The 19,533-nt window shown below is 37.6% G+C and overlaps 1 protein-coding gene across 1 annotated transcript; it reads left to right on the top strand.

Moving 5' to 3' along the window:
- Positions 1–949: 949 nt before the first annotated feature.
- On the top strand, positions 950–18,934 carry USP14 (ubiquitin specific peptidase 14 (tRNA-guanine transglycosylase); the record flags this gene model as incomplete). Its single annotated transcript, XM_009577312.1, has 15 exons — positions 950–1,117; positions 1,755–1,787; positions 3,673–3,777; positions 5,485–5,588; positions 7,707–7,765; positions 9,662–9,792; positions 10,098–10,178; positions 10,972–11,051; positions 12,571–12,685; positions 14,037–14,102; positions 14,424–14,516; positions 15,480–15,608; positions 16,707–16,767; positions 17,877–17,984; positions 18,114–18,934. Coding segments are annotated over 15 exons (1,485 nt in total), but the record flags the coding sequence as incomplete, so codon positions are not given.
- Positions 18,935–19,533: the final 599 nt, after the last annotated feature.

Genomic DNA, 19,533 nt, shown 5'->3' with positions numbered 1-19,533 from the left:
CTTATGTACCTATGATAGTGATTGGAAGTGATCAAAGATGTGTAACGATTCTTTAGAAACACACTGTTTATTCCGGGCATTCTTGTCTGCTCTTGGTTGGTACTAGCTTTACCAAAGTGAATTAACATGCCTTTGTATCGTTCTGCCTAATGTTCCTGCTGGTGATCCCATTTACAGCGTTGAGAGCTACGCTTTGCATGATCAGATTTCACTTCACTTTATTCCAGTCCTGCACCTTTACTGGGGTCAGGGCTTCTGGAGCTGCAACCTGTGCTAGGCTGTTGTCTGTATGTGCACGCAGGGACGTTGTTTGTGTGAACACTGTCAAAACTGAAGAGGGTAGCAGTGATGGTGTTGTAAATGGCGCTGTGAGGTTAACCTTCCACTGAAAGGAAGCAGGAGGTGTGCTATTTTATGGGGCTTATCTTGATGCACGCTTACCTCCTCACGTAGCTCCCCATGAGCGATGCTGGTAGCCAAAACTACGGCTATCAAACAGGAGCTTTGCTTTTAAAGAACATGGCATTGTCTGCCATTGAAGGAGAACAGAAATGCTATGGAAAACTGAACTGGAATCGCATGTCTGAACTTCCTTCAGAAATTTGTTTGCAATGAACAGTGCCAAGAGATTGGGAGAGTTGCTTTCGAGCTGCTTTTGTGAAGACTTGCCCAAAGAATTTCTGATGCTGTTATACACATTTATTTCTTGCAAAGTTTGTTAGTATATATGTTGCTTACAGTTGTTTTGTAGGATATTTTTAGACTTGTGGAAATAGTATGTTCTGATGGCTGAGACACCTTGTAGAAAAGGTATCCCTTAGCTTGATTATTGACAAGTTTTAGAGTTAAAAACTGAGATTGTATTGTTTTGAGATGGTATAAAGTCTGGAATTTGAAATACTGTGTTAATCTTGGTAATTACATTCTTGTATATTAGGAAATAATCTAGTTTCAAAACATTTTGTTTGCAGTTAACGTGAAATGGGGAAAAGAGAAATTCGATGGCGTGGAGCTTAACACTGACGAACCTCCAATGGTCTTCAAAGCCCAGTTGTTTGCACTGACTGGAGTTCAGCCAGCTAGACAGAAGGTTATGGTTAAAGGAGGAACTCTGAAGGTAGAAATCGTGGTTTTTTTATATTATTTCTAACTTTATTACATTATAACATAATGAGCAATGACCGTATTTCCGAGTGTTCCTCGAGAAAATCTGTCATTGTATGTATTAAACTGACTACGCTTTTCAGAAACAATTCTGTATGATTCATTGCCTACTACTAGAAAATACAGGCAAAAGTTTGTTGCTAAATGGTTGGGAGGTACACTGCTGTTTTAAAACACTTCTTCGTTCTTTTATACCAAACACTACTCTACTTGGTGGGGTTTTTTTTCTGTTCCTTTTTAATGTTCAGAATCTGAATGCAACTTTTTGCTTTTAGCTTGTTTAAGAAAAGTTTCTCTGGCACTTCTTTGCTGGAGACTTACTGGTGTAATGTGATATAGACAACTTTCCTACAAAAAGTTGTTTACATCTAAGCAGTGTTGAACAACAGATGAAGAACCTTACCGAAAAGATGACTTGGCTGCTTTTTTCAGTCAGACAAGACTTGATGATGTGTAAATAGTTAATATTGTGGAATCTTGGATGAAACACAATTGTATATTTAGAAATACGTGATTAATATTAATGAAAATACTTGCTTGTCTTTTGCTGCAAGATAATTAACTTGTCTTTCATTTAATTTCAAATACAGGATGATGACTGGGGGAACCTAAAAATAAAGAATGTAAGTTCTGAAGAATAAGTAAATTTTACTAGTTTGATTTTTGTTTTGGCATTTAAAGAAAGATTTAAAGTTCTTGCTGCTTCTGTTTGAATGGGTAGTTCTTTCTTAAAAATCAGACCTTGATGAAAAATAATTTTACAGTTGTCATACCTAAGCATTCTTACAAAGTCCTCACCATTGATTTGTAAAAAACCTTTTCTAGCATCAGTAGGGAAATTACACCATCTTCCTGAAGTACTTGGGAGCATATCTGTATTTATTTATTCCAAGAAATGTTCTGGGTCAGACCAGTGGTCCTTCTGTGTTGTATGTCTGTGACCATGATAATAGGCGATGTTATTTAGAGAGAACTTGTGAACCTGGGCGCTGTCTGCAGTCCGTTGCGCTTGTACTTCCCCAGCGTGGAAAGTCGTTGCATTACAAATGCTGAAATTACAGGTCTGCCTATTTCCTTTTTTATCAGCCTGTTGAAATTTGTTCTCCTGTACTAAATAGCTGCTGTTTAAAAACAAAGCCATTAATAGTGGTTATTCATACCTTTGACTAGTTCAAAAAGAAAACAAAAAGTGAATGTATTTGTGTTTCTTACCTATATAATATGGTAACAGGGAATCCCAAAGATTTTTGGTTTGGTCATTTGGGTTTTTTTTGGTCATTTTCATTTTTGTAGGTATCTTGTAATATCTGTTTGGTACAGGTTTTACTCCCGTTCTTCACTGAGCAGATTGAATTAGGTAGCATTACTCTTACCCTTGTAATTAGTTCACAAGCATTTATTAGCAGCCTGTAGCTGCAGCTATTGTAGCAAAGTTATTCAGCAAAAAATCCAATACATAATATTCTTGTCCTTTTCTGCATATTGTTATGCTAAAAGCTGCCTTTATTAATTTTAATAATGTTTTATACAAGTTCTAGGGATTCATTTATACTGTCACAGCAGTTTCTTTCCATTCTGTTGTCCATCCTTTTCCTTAGCACTGTATTTTTCAAGGCTCCAGATAGCCATTTTCCCGCCCTTTGACAGATCATATTGTGTAGATGTACTCCTGTTGAATGCCGAAAAACTCCTTTTCCAAGCATGGTAACTTGATTGCTTTTCTTTTTTTCCCCTTGAATGTTAGTTCTCATGCCTAAACTGATGGGGTCATTTTGGCTATTTTTCACTTGTCGATTAATTTAATGTCCTCAGAACTTGCCAGACCAAAGGATGGCACTTCCCTTTACCACTTGCATTTCAGGTGAAAAAAAAAAAATTCGAAACTCAGAGCTGTGGTCCTCATTGTTACCCACATATGTCTGAAGTGTTTCCCCAGATTCTAGGCTAAAGATGAGGGATTTTTTTGTTGTTGTTTAGAGAATTCTGAATTTGAGAACTTGAGACTCTGTCGATTGAGAACCTCAAACATTGCAGCTTCTTTCAAATCAGAAGTTAGCTGCTCAGTTATCCTTGGTTCCAAGGGTTTTTTTAAGATTTATGGAAAAGAGCAGTACTTGCACTGAAGCGTTGAATACGCTTGATCCCTAGTGGTCCATCAGGAAGGGAGCTTTTCTGAACACTTCACATTGGGATATTCCATGAATATTAAATTTAGTCCTGACTGGAATCTTGCATCGTCAGCTGCTGGCAAGCTCACCAGGCTCAGTGGAAATGTCTAGCACAGATAATGCTGTGGAATTGTTCTCAATAAGTACTTTCTAGATAACGAGAAGGTTAAGGTATACCCTTAAGAAACAGCATTGCAATATCAGTTTTGTAAACTAAGAGAAAGATTGTGTTTATCTTCGGGGAAGTAACTGAAATATGTCAAGAGCTTAATGATTTTTTTTTTTTTAAGTGGAAATAACTGCGCTTGAATATTTATTACTGTTTTTACTGTGTTTCAAGGGGATGACCTTATTAATGATGGGTTCTGCAGATGCGCTTCCGGAAGAGCCAATTGCTCGACCCGTCTTCGTAGAAGACATGACAGAGGAGCAGTTGGCTTCAGCTGTAAGCATATTTCAAACTTTCGTTTCTTGTAAACCTTTGAATAATGGCAAGTTTTTAAATAGTAACAGTTGCTTGAAAGTGGGTTTTGAAACTGTAATGTCTGTTTAGCATTTATAGCTTCTCAAAGAAATGCAAATTTACATTGATGACCCAACTCCTAGCAGTGATGAGAAGTCTGGAATTTAATTTAAAAGTCATATAACTAGTGCTGTTTTTTCTTTAAGCAGGCAGCCTAGTAAGTTTTTTAAAAATAGCATTGCTGATGTTTTTAAAGACAAAGTTATATTGACCTTGCTATATTAGTGTCCTGAACTTTGCCTGAATAAGGGCTCTTAGATGTGCAAAATTGTTTCCTGCCTCCTTCATATCTGTGAAGGGAAGCTAGGGTTTGTTTGGGATGGGGTGTGTTTGGGGTTTTGTTTGACCTTGTTAGTAATATTAGGTAAATTTTTTTTTCTGAAAAATGAAAATAAGTTTGACATTAGTGGAATAGATTATATGTTTTCCTTTACGGGAGTAAAGTCTGGAGGAGCATAATTAATCTATTTTCTTTAATGAAGTAACTTCTGTTTCAGTTGTTTCCTTTTTTACAATTTGAAAGGCTTAATTTTCTCATCAGTTTGAACTAGGAGTTATTCATCATACTTAAAACAGTTGCATGACTGTTGTCAACTGTGCATGCAGAATGGGAATTCTTCTATGCATGTCCGTATGAAAACGGATCTGCAGTTTAGGACTGGTTTTGTGCTTCACTATTTAATGCTTTCCACGGCACCAGCAGATGAAGGATATTTATGTATTTTTGAGACTAACCCTATACGCAGACTTTGACATAACTGAGAGGCAAACAAGGAGATGGTTCAGTGTCAGATAACATTTTGAAAAAGTTGGTCACATTGCCTTTTTCTGGTTCAAATTTTGTTATACATCAAAATTCAATTCTCTATACTGCATGTATTCATTACAAATGGAATACACAGCTAAATGAATTCTCTCTTCCTAAAATAACTAAGTGGTATTGGTATGCAGTACTATTTCAGTTTCATTAAACTACGTGCTTTTCCCTGACAACTACTCAAATATGCAGGATTTAAAAAAAAAAAAAAAAAGAAAAATGCTATTATATTGTGATTTATAGTTGTTTCTGAAACTGGTTACTTTAATTATTAGTTGGCCTTCACATTTGTCAAAACTTTAGAAATTCACAAGTTGTCTGAAAGGATCAAATTAATGATCTGTTGCAGACTTCTGGAGAGGAGTTTAAATAATGCTTTTGTTTCTAACTGTGAACTTAATCACATTCAGAGTTTTACTGAAAACTGATTTTAATTAAAACATCAGTGTTTCGTACAAATGTATTCATGTGGAAATTTCATGGAAATAGAATTTTAAGGTCAAAACTTGAATGAGATTATAATTGAACTTTCTGAATGACTGCCTGCTTGAAGAATATGCTCATTAAACTGAACATGCACAGAAAAAGACCCAAAGCATTCCTGAATGTCCTCTGGAAGCACCGAATGGTGACATGGTTAATATAATCAGAAAATGGATCTGGAAAACTTCATAAAGTTTGATGGAATATTCCAGGTTTTACTCATCTCTGATCATTCCTTTTCTTGGAAGATGATGTTAAATTACAGCATTTATACAAAAATGGTTGCACATCTCTCTGTCCTTCAAGCACCCTTGTAAATTTTTTGGTAGATGGAATTACCATGTGGATTGACAAACCTTGGCAACACTTGCTACATGAATGCTACGGTTCAGTGTATCCGCTCAGTGCCAGAAGTGAAAGAGGCCCTTAAAAGGTAGGATTCAGTACAAAAATACCATGACTAAAATTTTTTTTTCTAGCTTATGAAATAGATATTTTGTGGAACAGTTGTCTTAATGCTGGTATGGATTATCATAACAATCTGTTATTCTTTTAATCTATTCAAGATTAACATGATGATCGATTAAAGCTTGTCCTATGGCTGTGTTAGTCTGTACTTTTTAAAGAACTTAAGACTATGTATTTGTTGGAACTGGCTTTTAGCAGAGAGAATGTGTTTTGCCTAACTAAAAAATAGTTCCTATCAAGGCTTGTTTAAAATGCTTAAACAAGCTACTGAACTCCTAACCCTGTTTTCTGGTGTTAGTTTGTATGGTCTTGTTCTGTATAAAAGAATCATAACGGGAGTCCTGTTCCTTTGAGGAATATTTTTTTTCAATGGCTTTATTGCATAATGTGTTTTCAGCTGTGAAATTCTGATGTTACGGACATTTGGTACTTGGAGGTACAGCAGGAAGCTCTGAGATAGGACCATGGGTGTTACTGTGGTGGCAAACTGGAAAAAGCTGGAGTTTCTGTCACATGGATGTTTAGTGAACAGAAGACATGCCCGTATGGAATTTGTTTCATTTGTTTTGAACGTAGAATAACTTTTCTGATTTTGTTGTTGTTGTTGTTGTTATCCTGGACTTAAATGTGGAAATGGTTAATTTTTTTTTTGTGAGGAATCTATGAGAAACTTGAAAATTATGATGATCAGAGGAAAAAAGAATACATGGCAATGTGAGCCTGAATTTGTCCTCCAGATGAATTACAATGAGAAACGCATCAGTATTTAAAAACTGGGAGTTAGGTAGAGCATTGCCATCTTAGTGTTAACTTAATTCCTTTAAAATACACTGCTTTCTTGATACCTTGGTACCCAACTGGATATTCTAGATTACTGTAAACACTAGTTATTTAAGTACTTATAATTTTTTCTTCATTCTGTTAGCAGGTGAACCTTAGTTATCTGAGAACTATTTGTGAAGTACAGAAACTCTGTTTTAAAGCTTTTTCTTGTTTTTCAGTGTTGTCATTTTAGAAAAGTCTGTTTATTTCCATGTAAAGGACTCGTGAGTTATTGCACTGAATCAGAGTATTTAACAAATTTAACATACCAAATGTCAAAATGTACCCTATGAAACTGGCAGGCTGCAATACAAGATGTGGCCTTATTGTCTGTGGGAAGTCGGATTCGCAGGCAGCCACTCTGTTTTCCCCTAGAGACTTAGCCTTTATTTGGCCTTCCCTGCTTGATGACAGCATGGAAGAGTATATGGCAGTGGGAGAGGGGTGAAAGGACCCAAATGGGAAAGCTTAGTATTACAGCTTCATTTCTCACCAGCTGCTCCGCTGATCTCTGCAAGGGTACTCCCTGTTTTGTAGCATGACGGGTGAAAGTTTCCTGCTCATCATCTAGCAATGGGCAGAATTTTTAAAGTTCAGTCTGAGATTAAAGAATGCATGAGACCTCCCCTTTTCCTTGAAGGCTTATATGCTTTGAGGAGGCCATCTGTTCCTCATGCAGGTGGTAAATTAAGAAATCATTCAAAGAAGAGTGGTAAGTTCCGGTAATAGTGGTGGACTCCCGTACTTTTTCAGTGTAGGAAATATCTCTCCAAGAAAAATATCTCACTTCTCACTGTTTACTTCTGCTGTGGATGAAGGAAGCCTGCCCTCTATCTCTGTGCCTTTTATCTGCCATGTATCCTTGAAGGTGTTTTTTCCCATGTCTCTGAAGAAGCTGTGGCAAATGTTTCAGAAATGAGGTAGCTTCTATTCAGACTTTTTCTCAGTTTCTTTAAAAATAGATTGAGTCTTTGAGGCAGATGGATTAGGGAAGCAGCAGTGATGTATCCAGACTTCTCTGTCTGCATTCATTTATTGTCTCAAGGATGCCAGTTTTTCTTTGCTTCCATGCAGTGCTTGTAAAATAGCTGAGACTTTGAGGTGAGAGTGAGTAAATCTTATGTTCAGTTACTTCTGTTGCGGTGATTGATTTCTTTTGATACATGTAAATAAATCTAGCTGCTGCCTGCTTTATGATTTAAAAACCTGACTGTTCTTGATTGTGTTTCATTGCATACAAACTATTTTTCTTCTCTTTTAGGTATGGTGGTGCCTTAAGAGCTTCAGGAGAAATGGCCTCTGCTCAATACATTACTGCAGGTTGGTGTTCAGAGTAGAACACAGGGTTTTAGGCTAGTGTGTGATTTCCTGCTAACTGCAGATGAAAATTGCAGTTAGAGCTCTGCGTATTTTTCTTTAGCGCATATGCCTTAGGAGTTTCAGATCTGCTAGCACTGGAGGATTCATTTTGCTCTGTCATTAATATCTTTAAAGGTTATTCTGACCGTGGCTGCAAAGCATACATCTCTGCATATTACCTAGCTGCACGCTAGGAAAAATATATTCAAGTGTGATCTGGGCTTAGATAGAAATCATTCGTATCTCTTACTGTTTTGCATGTAGGCATAAAAGTAATTGGAACTTCCTAAAGCAGACTCCATCCATCTGTTGATTTGATCATTTTGTGTAGAAATATTTTAGTGAACAGTTCTTTGTTTCACTTAATGGTAGGCTAACGCCATACTCCTAGAATATGTATTACATTGATGTTTTTTAATATAATTTATTGGCTGAGCATTGTTGTTAAGGTGGTAGCTGATGCTTTATCAGTGGTCTTAGCCTTTACCCTAAAGATCCAGATTTCATAACTGAAATAGAAAGTAGTGTCTTCAAAAGGAAAGTTACTCTTTGTTGTGGTGATCTGGGTGCTCACAATGTGGGAGCTCACGATGGCCCCGTATCTCCAAGTTCTAACTAGAGTTCTAGTTAGACCCCTTACACTTGAACAAGGGTACTACTTGTCCACTTTTTCTTTTTTTACTCTATTTCATTGCCCCACTAAGATGCTGGGCCAGGACACTGGGATTTCTACCAGTCCATTTAAGGAAAAACAAAACAATATAAGGAAGGAAAGGTCCAGTTTGTGGGTATGCCTGCTGATCGAATTTTGGGGTGGTAAGTTCAATGGTTACTCTATACAACCATGCCTGCCCCTCCCCTTTTCACTGCCTTTACTTTGTGTCCCTTGTTTTCTTTTTAAGGTGACAGCTCTGCTTTTTAGGAGTCTTAATAGTTTAAGTAATTTCGTAGTTAATTCTTTGGTGCTGAGCTGGTCAAGAACTCCTGCATGACACTTATGGCATTTTTTTTAATTGCTGTGTCATATTGGTTGTCCCTCTTCTCAATGTTAGTGAAGATACTTCTTAAAGAGAGGAAGCAACTGACCTTGGTTCCCTGTAATCTTGCCTATATTCACTTATTCAAGAGTATCATTCATTAGTCTCTCCACTTGTAAATTAGTGACCATGCAGACTGTTGCCTACCTCACAGGGTTGTTGTGAGAATTAACAGGTGTCTCTGAAGTGCATTTAAAATGCTGTAACCTGGGTAGATAAGACATACATAGTAGTGTGCCTGGAGCAAAAAAGAAAGCCATGTGTATTGTCATGCAATCAGTAGCATTCATTGAATTGCACATAGTTATGAACTGTCTGCACGTATGCATACACATACTTGTTTTCCTGGGTGTTAAATTAAGCATGAGTATTTTCTAGATATTTCAGTTGGGAAAAATGAAAGGTTTTTCCCAGTAGTTGGTGAAACTTAAGCTGCTCTAGAGGATAGACTGTGAATGCCTTCTGGTTTCTCTAGGTGTAGTCCTCTTGTGAAAACATTGTTCCTCAGATGTGTTTCAAATGAAATCTTCACTCAAAAATGTTTTTTTTTCTGTTAGCAGCCAGGAAAGACAAGGCACTATGTGCCAAACTCTCAGAATTGTCATCATTACACTTGCGAAGTCATGTTCACAAATGAGATCTTAGGTGCGCCTGTTATGCTACCTGGAAAATTTGGTCCTGCTTTGGAAAAGATCAAATCGGACACTGTTAAATGATCAGTCTTTAAATGTTGCTGCTGTTTTAGTATTCTTTTTAAACTTCCTGCCATGTTTGCATTGTTTTTCCACTTCTCAAAGCATTCACTTACTTTTTCTTCAAGCTCTTAGAGACTTGTTTGATTCCATGGATAAAACTTCCTCCAGTATTCCACCTATCATTCTCCTGCAGTTTTTACATATGGCCTTCCCACAGTTTGCAGAGAAAGGCGATCAAGGCCAGTATCTTCAACAGGTAAAGACCGATTATTAGCTTATTGTTTGAATATTCTACAGTATGTTGGGATTTGAGAACAAGAATATTTTAAAACTTACTTTCTCCTGTGAAAATAATTTATCTCAGTAAAGTCTTTGTTTTTGTATCGTGTAGAAAAGTTGAATGTAATATCAAGCGCTAACTCTGAAAATGTATGGTGGAAGAGGGAGAAATTCTTAGTTAAGGAATCCTTGTGTTTGGTTTTATAGTGTAAAGATTGATGGGTTTAATACTACCAAATTGTAACACTACTAGTCAGATTTGATGTTCTGTTCCCTTTCTAGGATGCCAATGAGTGCTGGGTGCAGATGATGAGGGTACTACAGCAGAAGCTGGAAGGCATAGAAGGTGATACAGTTATGGAGGTAATTGTAGTCTTACTCTAACCAGAGTTAGGATTTATAATATTGTGCTTGGGATTCACATACTTTTGGCTAAGGATTATCTGTTTTGTGAGTTCTTTAACGTGTGTCTGTACTCCAGTAAGTGAAACTGCTTTCTGATGTGTCTGATCAGCATAATGCTACCTCTGTCACGTCAGATATGCTTTGGAGTGTACTATAGGAATACTTTCCCTTTGCGCTTTGTAAGGCGTGTGTTGGACCAGGGTGGTGGTGACTGTGAGTATGCAGCAGCTGGCCCTTACAACCCGTAAATTTAGCATGTAAGGACTTTTTTTCTGAAGAAAACCCATTCCTTGTGCTACAGCATTCTTGGCTACAACAATGCTATTTCAAACAGACAGCTAACTTAATCAACCTGATAAGAAATTACTTGAAGTTTTTCCCAAGACTTTACCAGACTGACTCCCTGCTTTCTTTGTAAACTCTTTTCTGGAGAGTCTTGGCAGTGGCAAAAATATGATAGACTACTCTAAAATTTAAGACAGATTTAAGTTGGGGGGCAGGGAGGTTTGACTTTTTGACTGAAATCTTGCTTGCTGATATGCTTTGAGGTGGCTTTAACAACATGCTATAAATCCATTTGTTTTGAAACTTTTACACGGTGTAAGGAGATTGACTGACTAGGAGAAAATGCACCTATAGAAAGGTGAAGGAATAGGCTTCAAAGAATTTAAATAAAGGGTTATTTTGTCTGTAAAGAAGACTATCTTTACATGCTATTTAAAGTTACATCATAAGAGAATTTGTTTTACAGACAGATTCTGGAGCTACAGCAGCTGCTTCTAAAAAGAAGAGTTTAATTGATCAGTTCTTCAGCATTGAATTTGAAACAGCGTATCCTAAAGACTAAGGCAAGACATAAAGAATGATAATAATTTCACACTTCAGCAGTTGCGTGCAGGGAGGATGAAAAGCATCGTATAGAATAGTGTAGAAAATAAAGGTGTGTGTTGGGGAAGAGAGGGGATGATGTATTGCAGAAGTACACAGAAGTTAAAGTTAAGATTGGATATACTTTTCAGAGAGAGGATGATGTGGGGAGAAAGAATAGTAATGGAAATTTACAGAAAAAACCCACTGAGTTTAAATACCAGGTTTCCTTCCCAGAGAAGATTGTCAGTTACCTACTTCAAGGATGCTGAGATGTTTTATCCAAATAAAAATAATTATCTTCCTTAATAGCCTTTTTTTTTTGGCTTGTAAGGGAGTGTGGCTGATACACTTGGCATACTAAAAATGGACAAAAGATAGCTTGATTGATTTCTTAAGAAATAAATTAGATGCAACACTGTTAGATGAGTAAGAAACTAAGGCAGCTGACAACTTTCTAGTAGCTTTTTTATAGCAAGAACAAAAAGACAACACGGGGCATACATCTTATGCCAAGTATTACTGTTTTCCCACTTCTCCACCCCAAAATCCTGGCTGTCGTTAAACTGGCCGCCACTTTTAGAAAGAATTATACTGTGCGTTTTGCTTGTCTGAAATAAGGAGACATCCCCTTAGATGAGGTACTGTATCTCATGGCTTGGTAGTAGTGAAGAGTAAAGGCCTTTTTTAAGGTAAGAGTCATGCATCTCTCTCTCTCCCTGTACTGTGATGTTTGTTATCCCTGAAATAGGAGGAGCAGAATGAGTAGCTAAGAGGAAGGATGCATAGGCTAATGGCAGGAGAAGGAGACTTTGTAGAAAAAAGTCATGTTGCAAGCCTTCAAAGTGTGATTATGGCAGCATTTCTAGAATAGATGCATTCAGAGTAGTTAGAAAGGTTTCTTGTTAGAAGGAAGTGGATGAGAGAAAAGGATTGGTGGCAGAAGTACAAAAAAGAAGAGGCTGGACAGAACCATTAGAAGAATGTGTAGAAAATAATGAAGAAATGGACTTCATTTCAGTGAAGAGGAGAGATACAAGGCAGGGAAAGGAGGCTGTGCATGTTGAAAGAAACTCAGGAATGGAAGAACTTTGTTAATTGTAAACAACAACGGAGCATAATGTTGCATGACGGCTTCAAGACTTAGCATTGTCAGCCAGTTAGTATGATCTGTGTCCTGGGACGGGTGGGGAGGGAAGAAAGAACAAAGCAGGCCTCACAGGCTTAAATGGTGATTAAAAACTTAGTTTACTTTTTTTGTGTGCTGGCTGCTTCAGCTGCCACTTGTCATTAGACACAAAGGAACAGATTGGTTAGAAGGAAGGGCTGTTTCAAATCTTCATTTTTATACTACAAGAAGTAAAAGTACTGTTGATGCACAAGCACAGGATTATCTTAAGTTACTGTGCTATTCAGCATGTTCTTTTCACTAGAGCAGTAGTTCAGCTCTTGGTGCATGATGGTTTTCCTTAATTTTGTGAAGCATGAAATGTACCGAAGCTGAAGAAGAGGAAGTAACTAAAGGAAAGGAGAATCTGCTTCAGCTTAGCTGCTTTATCAATCAAGAAGTGAAATATCTGTTTACAGGACTAAAATTGGTAAGCCATTACAAATTTTTTTTATTTAATTCAAATTCTAAATGACCTGTGTTTTTAATCTGTGACTTGGAACTGACATCTGCTGTCCAAGCTTTACAAAGTTCCAAGGTTGTTTGGGGGTGTTCAATGGGAAGATGGAAGTGAAAATGAATTGTATGTTAATGTAAAGCAGACTTCAACAGAGCGTTTTCTTGACAGTGAGGTGGTCTTCCCTGTGCAGGTAACCAAGTGCAAGCCAATTTGTTACTTGGTTACAAATATAATTTGAAACTTTGTTTGACTTTCACTTCAGACTGAGTAGTATCATGATTTAAGCATGCTGCAAACAGTTCCCAAAAAGTCCAAAAGTCAGTTTTAAAATAGGGTGGCATTTTGGTTGCTGTGTTCTAAGAAGAAAACGAATGATGAAACAATTAAGCTTAAATTTAGTTTTGCAGATTTGAAGGGGGTGTTAAATGTTCCATGACACATCATCTTTAAACTGTTTATTTAAGTAGGACTTTAAAGTAGTCTGTGCTTTTTATATATATATTTTTCTAAATTTTCAGGTTTTTTTGGAGAATCTGAAGGGGCAAGGAGAGGAGCTACTAGAAAAACCTTGTTGTAGTAACTGCTTTTGCAGAGTATTTCTATAAGAGCAGGGATTGCAGCAGAGATCTGGTTTGTACAGGACTGGACCAAGTTGCACGATTCTCAGATAATCTTTGTTTCTACTTTTTCTGTTTTGACAGAATTTAGAATGAAAAGTAAGATAAAATAGTTAATGTTCACAGATTATGTAGATTATGAAAAAAAGAAACCTCACTTTCAGGCCAGAAAGGGCCTTCTAGAGTTCTTACGCTGGATTGCCTGTAGCAAGAGAGTCACAACATTAACAACCAGGTCAGTCTTTCCCTGAATTTGGAAAGGTCCCTGGAAGTGGAGTATCACCATCTGGCTTCTTATATACAGCTCTGCTTTAGGCCGAGAGTTGAGAAACGTGCAAATATTACTGTCACAAGAAACTTCAGATTTTTTTTTTAGTTGTGTTACGACCATGACATGACACATTCGTAACCGAATCCAGATACTTAAGTTGTGTTCTACTCTTATAGAATAAAATTTTTTGCAGAGAGAAACTTAGTGTTGTCAGGGCTCAGGAATGAGCCTAGAGCTGAACAAATGAACGGGCATGGTCTTTCTGCCAAGGAATTTCAAAATTCTGTGTGTTGTAATGGCTGATAGCAACAGAAGAGATCGGCAGAACAAGGTTTAGTTGATGGCTTGTTTATCCATGCCGTACTTTTCTTTAAGCTGTGTTTTATGATGAACGTATGTGTTATTACCCTTTTTTTTTTTTTTTTTTTTACAGCGTCTTCAAGAGGAAATCACCAAACTCTCTCCAACACTGCAAAGAAATGCACTCTATATCAAATCTGTGAGTGGTACTTTTGTTGCTCTCTTTATGATTCTTACAACTGTTGTCAATTTTCTGTCCCAAAACACAAAGTTATTGCTGCAACAGCATGTGATTTATGTTTATAAAGCATCTGAATATCCAAGAAATTTAAGACCAGTTGAAAATTATTTCTTTGAGTACACTACTATACGGAGCTACAAAATAGGAGGCCTTGTTATATTCCTATGTGTTTGTGTACAAATACGTTCCCAGAATAGTCTGTAATGTAGGATGCGCAGTGTGGTATAAAAGATCTGTGAATATCTAAAGTAATAGCTTTTTCTAAATTTTTTTTTACAGTCTAAAATAAGTCGCTTGCCAGCATACCTGACTATTCAGATGGTTAGATTTTTTTACAAAGAGAAAGAATCTGTGAATGCCAAAGTTCTTAAGGTGAGTAAGTTTTCTGCATATTGAAGTGTAATTCCTCTTTATGCTTTTCAATGAGTTTTTATTATAGGTAGACAACCAATACTTGAAGACTATTTACTAAATTCCTTTTAAATTGCATTTAACAATATTAATAGTGCAGTTTCTTTGCTTAAGTACAAAATAGCTCTGTTCCTAGTTGTGATGATATGTGGCAAACTATGCTACCAAAATAGACTGGGGGAGGAGGTAAGGGACAGAAGTGAATTTGCTCCAATACTGTTAGGACTTTTTTTGGTCTCTTCTCACCAGTGGTTCAGAGGAGAATGTTTAATTAAGGAGAGGGCCATGCTTTCAGTCGCTGGACTCTGTTTTAAAGTTGATGAGAAATGCTTATGCTAACAAACACTTCCTGTATTAGTTATTTTATCTGGCTTTGTGATTGACAAATGCAAGAACCAGCTGCAAACAGCTAAATGCTCCAGTTTTGCTTTCTGTTGGCCTTGGCTGATAGACCTCCTGGGCTGCCCAGGAGGCATCGTGATAGATGATACCTGTTCCTTACAACAGAAGCAAGGGACTAAAGATTGAAGGCACATGTTAACTATTTTAGAAGATTGTATGGATAACACAAACTGACATTTTTGGAAGTGTACAGCCATTCTACATGCTTTTTTTTTTCCCTTAGGCCTGCATAGGTATTTCCATAGTATAAAAGTATGACAGCTAATAATAAAAAATCTAAGTATTTATACTGAATGTAGTAATTTATGATGGTTTTTTTTTTTTATACTGAATCAGACATTCTTTCGTGAAAGTATTGTAGCCCTTTAGGTAAGTATTGTCAGCAACATTTCAGTAGATCAAGTTGTCATAAATGTGATGAGAGTTGCATTTGATTGGACTTAGTGTTGTCTTCGCATGGGAGGACACTTTAATGTGGAGTACCAAATTATGCTAATAATCTTTATGCTTTTTACTTCCTAGGATGTTAAATTTCCTCTCATGTTGGATGTGTATGAGCTGTGTACGCCAGACCTTCAAGAAAAAATGGTTTCTTACCGATCAAAATTCAAAGATCTAGAAGACAAAAAAGTAAATCAACAGCCAAAGAATGTAAGTCTCTTGGCAATTTCATGGACATTTTGATTACATAAGTCATACATCTGAAATTGGGGTACTAATAAGGACTAGAGAAAACCTGACTTCCTTAAATACATTTTTTTCTTATTTGGCGCTCAGACTCCTTGGTATTGAGCTTTAGATCTTTTTTGTGTATTTTCATGAAAATACAATATCTGCTTTGGTATGCCTGCTTGATGAGAAATGTTAAATGCTGTAGACAAACATGTTGCTTACCTTTTTTATTTCAAAATGTATTAAAATGTAGTGCTTCTGCTCACCAGTGCTGTGCCTAAAGGTTTGCTGTGAATTAAACACAAAATGATTCTCTTCAAACATTATTGCTTGCTGGCAGGTCGCTTGTTCGGTGGAGTATAGGTAGCTATTTCCTGCTCACCAACTGGAAAGGGTTGTACAAGGGAGTGTCTGAGTGATAAAATTTAGAATATATGTACTAGTGAGCTAAAAGACTGTACTCTAAAAACTTGGTTTCGTCTCCTACCCTGTCTACATATTCTGAAACTCACTTCCCTTTCTTTAATGAGGGGAAAAAAGTAAACGAGATAAAACTGTAGTGTTTTAGCCAATTTTTTTAAAGTTTGCTAGTCTTCTCCTGGCCTAACTCCTGGCAGTTTAATTTAAACATTTGAATAAGGCTTGCATCTCTTTTTACACAGTTAGGAGCAAGGAAAAAGTGCTATTTTAAAACAGAATGCATTGGCACTTAGTGTCTGTCTCTGGTATTCTCTTGTTGCCACTTCTGCTCCTAGCAAGTCCCTAACAAGGAATAAAGTCTTCAATTGCAGAATTGTTTTTGTGCTCCAAGCCTGTAAGTCTGGTGGGTAAACTGTTGCGGCAATATGTGCTAAATATTTTATATTTATTCTATATTTGCTTTAAAAGGTGATCTTGTTTAGATTAGGCTTTTGGATGTCCAGCTAGAAATACTGTAATGGAACTTGAAACAAGTTGAACAAAAACCATTCAGGCTTAGAAACATCTTCAAATGAATGAAGAGTTGGTATTTGATATGATTGTGCTAAAGCTTTCTCAAAACCATTCCACATTAATTCAGCATATTCTGTTCTTTAGTCTAGTAAAAGTGATGGTGCACAGAAAGAAGTTAAATATGAACCATTTTCTTTTCCTGATGGTGAGTACAGGGACGTAAATCTATTTTAAAGTAACTTTCCATCTACTCATGTTTAAGGGGACCTGATAGTAGGAATATTTTGAGAACCCTGCTTATTTTTAATGCCTTTGAAAATTAAGCTTCAGAAACTGGCAAAAATTTAAGGAATGGAAAGATTAGACAAGTCAAAATGCTGTTGAGATAGTCAAAGATGTAATTGTCATCCATCTGTCAAGTTGATGATACATAGAAGACGCGCATCAAAAGACATTTGCATATAATGTGCAGTTGTTTTGTACACTTCCTTGCTGGTGGGTGGTAGAAAGCTGAAAACAAAACAAAAACTTAAACTGGACTTCTAAAACTGCTGTGGTGGTGCTAGTGTTGCCTAAATTTGGGGGGCTTAGAGCTTCAGTGTCCTAAGCATTCCCCCTCATGTTGAGGACACTCTGCAGAAATTATTTTGGAGGTCTTGTTTATCCAAACTGTTAGCATTCAGTGCTTCCTGAGGTTTCTGCCTGATGCACTACATGAGAAGTGGTGGGAGGCTTTGACTAGCTCAAGAACACAGTGAAACCAGGATATTCTGGAGTGCTGAGAAATGCGGTTAAGACATTGGGGACTGTGACACCCTTCTCGGTACATTTGGAATTAGCCAGTGTTTTCCACTGAAAAATTGAATAGCGTAATTGAACCAACTGCAGAGTGGGTTGATTTACTGTACCTGAGTATTCTCACAGTGTCGCTGTACAGCCCATGCTTGCAGTTTCATGGCTCGCCCTGAATGTAGACAGCAGCTGGCGTTTGAAGGAAGTATTGGCCGAACCTGTCCAGAAGGTTTACTGGCCATACATCATCATTTTAATGCCCTAAGCTTACTCCATTTGCATTACACGCAGGATACATATTTATGTCATGCAAATGGACAACATTCCCAGTTTCCTGAGGGGCTATCCTGGCTGAAAGCCGCTGCTTTTAGTTCACAATGACTTAAAACTGCGCTGTAAATGCGGTTTTACACAGCTACAGGGCTGCAGTATGGCTAATGCATCTTTGGTCTGCATGCTGTTAAAAACACTAAAACTGTTTGTGTAAGACTCACGTAACCTTTTTTTCCCCTCTTCCTTCAGATATTGGTTCTAATAATTGTGGCTATTACGACCTGCAGGCAGTGCTAACACATCAAGGCAGATCAAGTTCCTCTGGGCATTATGTGTCTTGGGTTAAAAGGAAACAAGGTAAAAAAAAAAAAAAAAAATTATAGGACTGTTAACCACCCTTCACAGCTTCTTTCATTTAAGGGGCTGTTAAGCATGCTTAGATTTTATATACCTAAATTACAAATAATCCTCTTGTTTTTCTTGCAGATGAATGGATTAAATTTGATGATGACAAAGTCAGCATTGTTACACCTGAAGATATTTTGAGGTTATCTGGGGGTGGAGACTGGCATATAGCTTATGTTCTACTCTACGGGCCTCGCAGAATTGAAGTAATTGAGGATGAAGCTGAACAGTAGTCTTCAGTTTTAGTCATTCTGCCTAGGTGTGAAATAAATGTTGATTACTGATCACTTCTTTAACCCCAGAGCTTTAGCAAGTGGATAAATAATCTCTTCAAACCTTTTCATGTGAAGAGGGATATTGTTTCAAAACTGATCCATGTACCAGTTAGTCACTGCTGGACCGGACTGCCCACTGTGGTGGTGACAATACTTAAAATAGCTTTAATGTCTTGCAGAAGATAATTTTTTTTAAGTAAGCCTGTCCCATCCCCCCCCTCCTCCTCTCTAATGTCATCAAGTATTTATTACACACCTATTCTCACATTTGTTACTCTTGCATGGTTTATACCACAGTTCAATAGCTGTCCGTCCTTTGCCTTACCTGGCAGGTTTGTTAGGAAGGCGAAGAGAACTGTTGCCTTGTTGCGTAACTCAGTGCTGCTGTCCATAGCCAACAGCCATGGCTACAATCAAGTATTTGTCCAGCCTGACCTGCTGACTCAGTCTGTTCTGTTGCTGGCATCTCATGACTTCAGAATAAATTGTGATCAACAATGTGTCTCCATTAAAAAAAGTTCATGTCTCGGTAGTGTAGTTAGTATGTGTTTGTTTTCACTTCTTGGGCCACCGCTGGTGAATGTCTCAAAGCAGTCATGTAATAAAGCCACTTTTTTTTAAGCTGTAGGGCTTTATCTCCTGTCCTGTTACTCTTTACTCAGTAGATAAGTCTAGTATGGCGGCTGCAAAACTGGGTTTTGCTTACTTACAGTAACTTCTCTTCCTTCCCCACAGGAGTACAGCAGCTGTATGCTAGTGGGAAGCTGCAGTAAAAAAACATTTCCGTGTTGGCTACAGCCAGAAAAGCAGTAGCCATCAACAGAACTCAGCCTCTATGTAGAGGATCTGATTTTTAATGTCTCCCAGTCGCTTCTGGGAGAGCTGTACTGACACTAGTCCACGTTCATACGAAATGGGGACTGTGTGGGGAGTTTAACTGTGCCTTGCTTGCTCAGAAGGGACCCCTCTTCTGCCCTCCCTTGGGAATGCTGCCTGCAGCTGTGGCCGTCCCAGGTTGTTCGTCTGCCTTACAACCTGCGTTGCTGGTTATTGCGCTGCCTTCTTCACTGCACAGCTTCCCCTGGGGGCATGCCAAAGGCCTAAGGGTGTTTTTTAAAACAGTTGGATGATGCTTACAGGCAAATTCCACCCACGAAGGAAGCCCCAGTGCAGTACTGGCTCTGTTCCTTTGCACCCCACAGAAATAGTACAGGCTGCTCTGGTTT

The sequence above is a fragment of the Fulmarus glacialis genome, unplaced genomic scaffold, assembly GCF_000690835.1.
Source record: "Fulmarus glacialis isolate BGI_N327 unplaced genomic scaffold, ASM69083v1 scaffold1565, whole genome shotgun sequence".
Classification (NCBI taxonomy): Eukaryota; Metazoa; Chordata; class Aves; order Procellariiformes; family Procellariidae; genus Fulmarus; species Fulmarus glacialis.
This window is presented reverse-complemented; position numbering and strand designations above follow the sequence as displayed.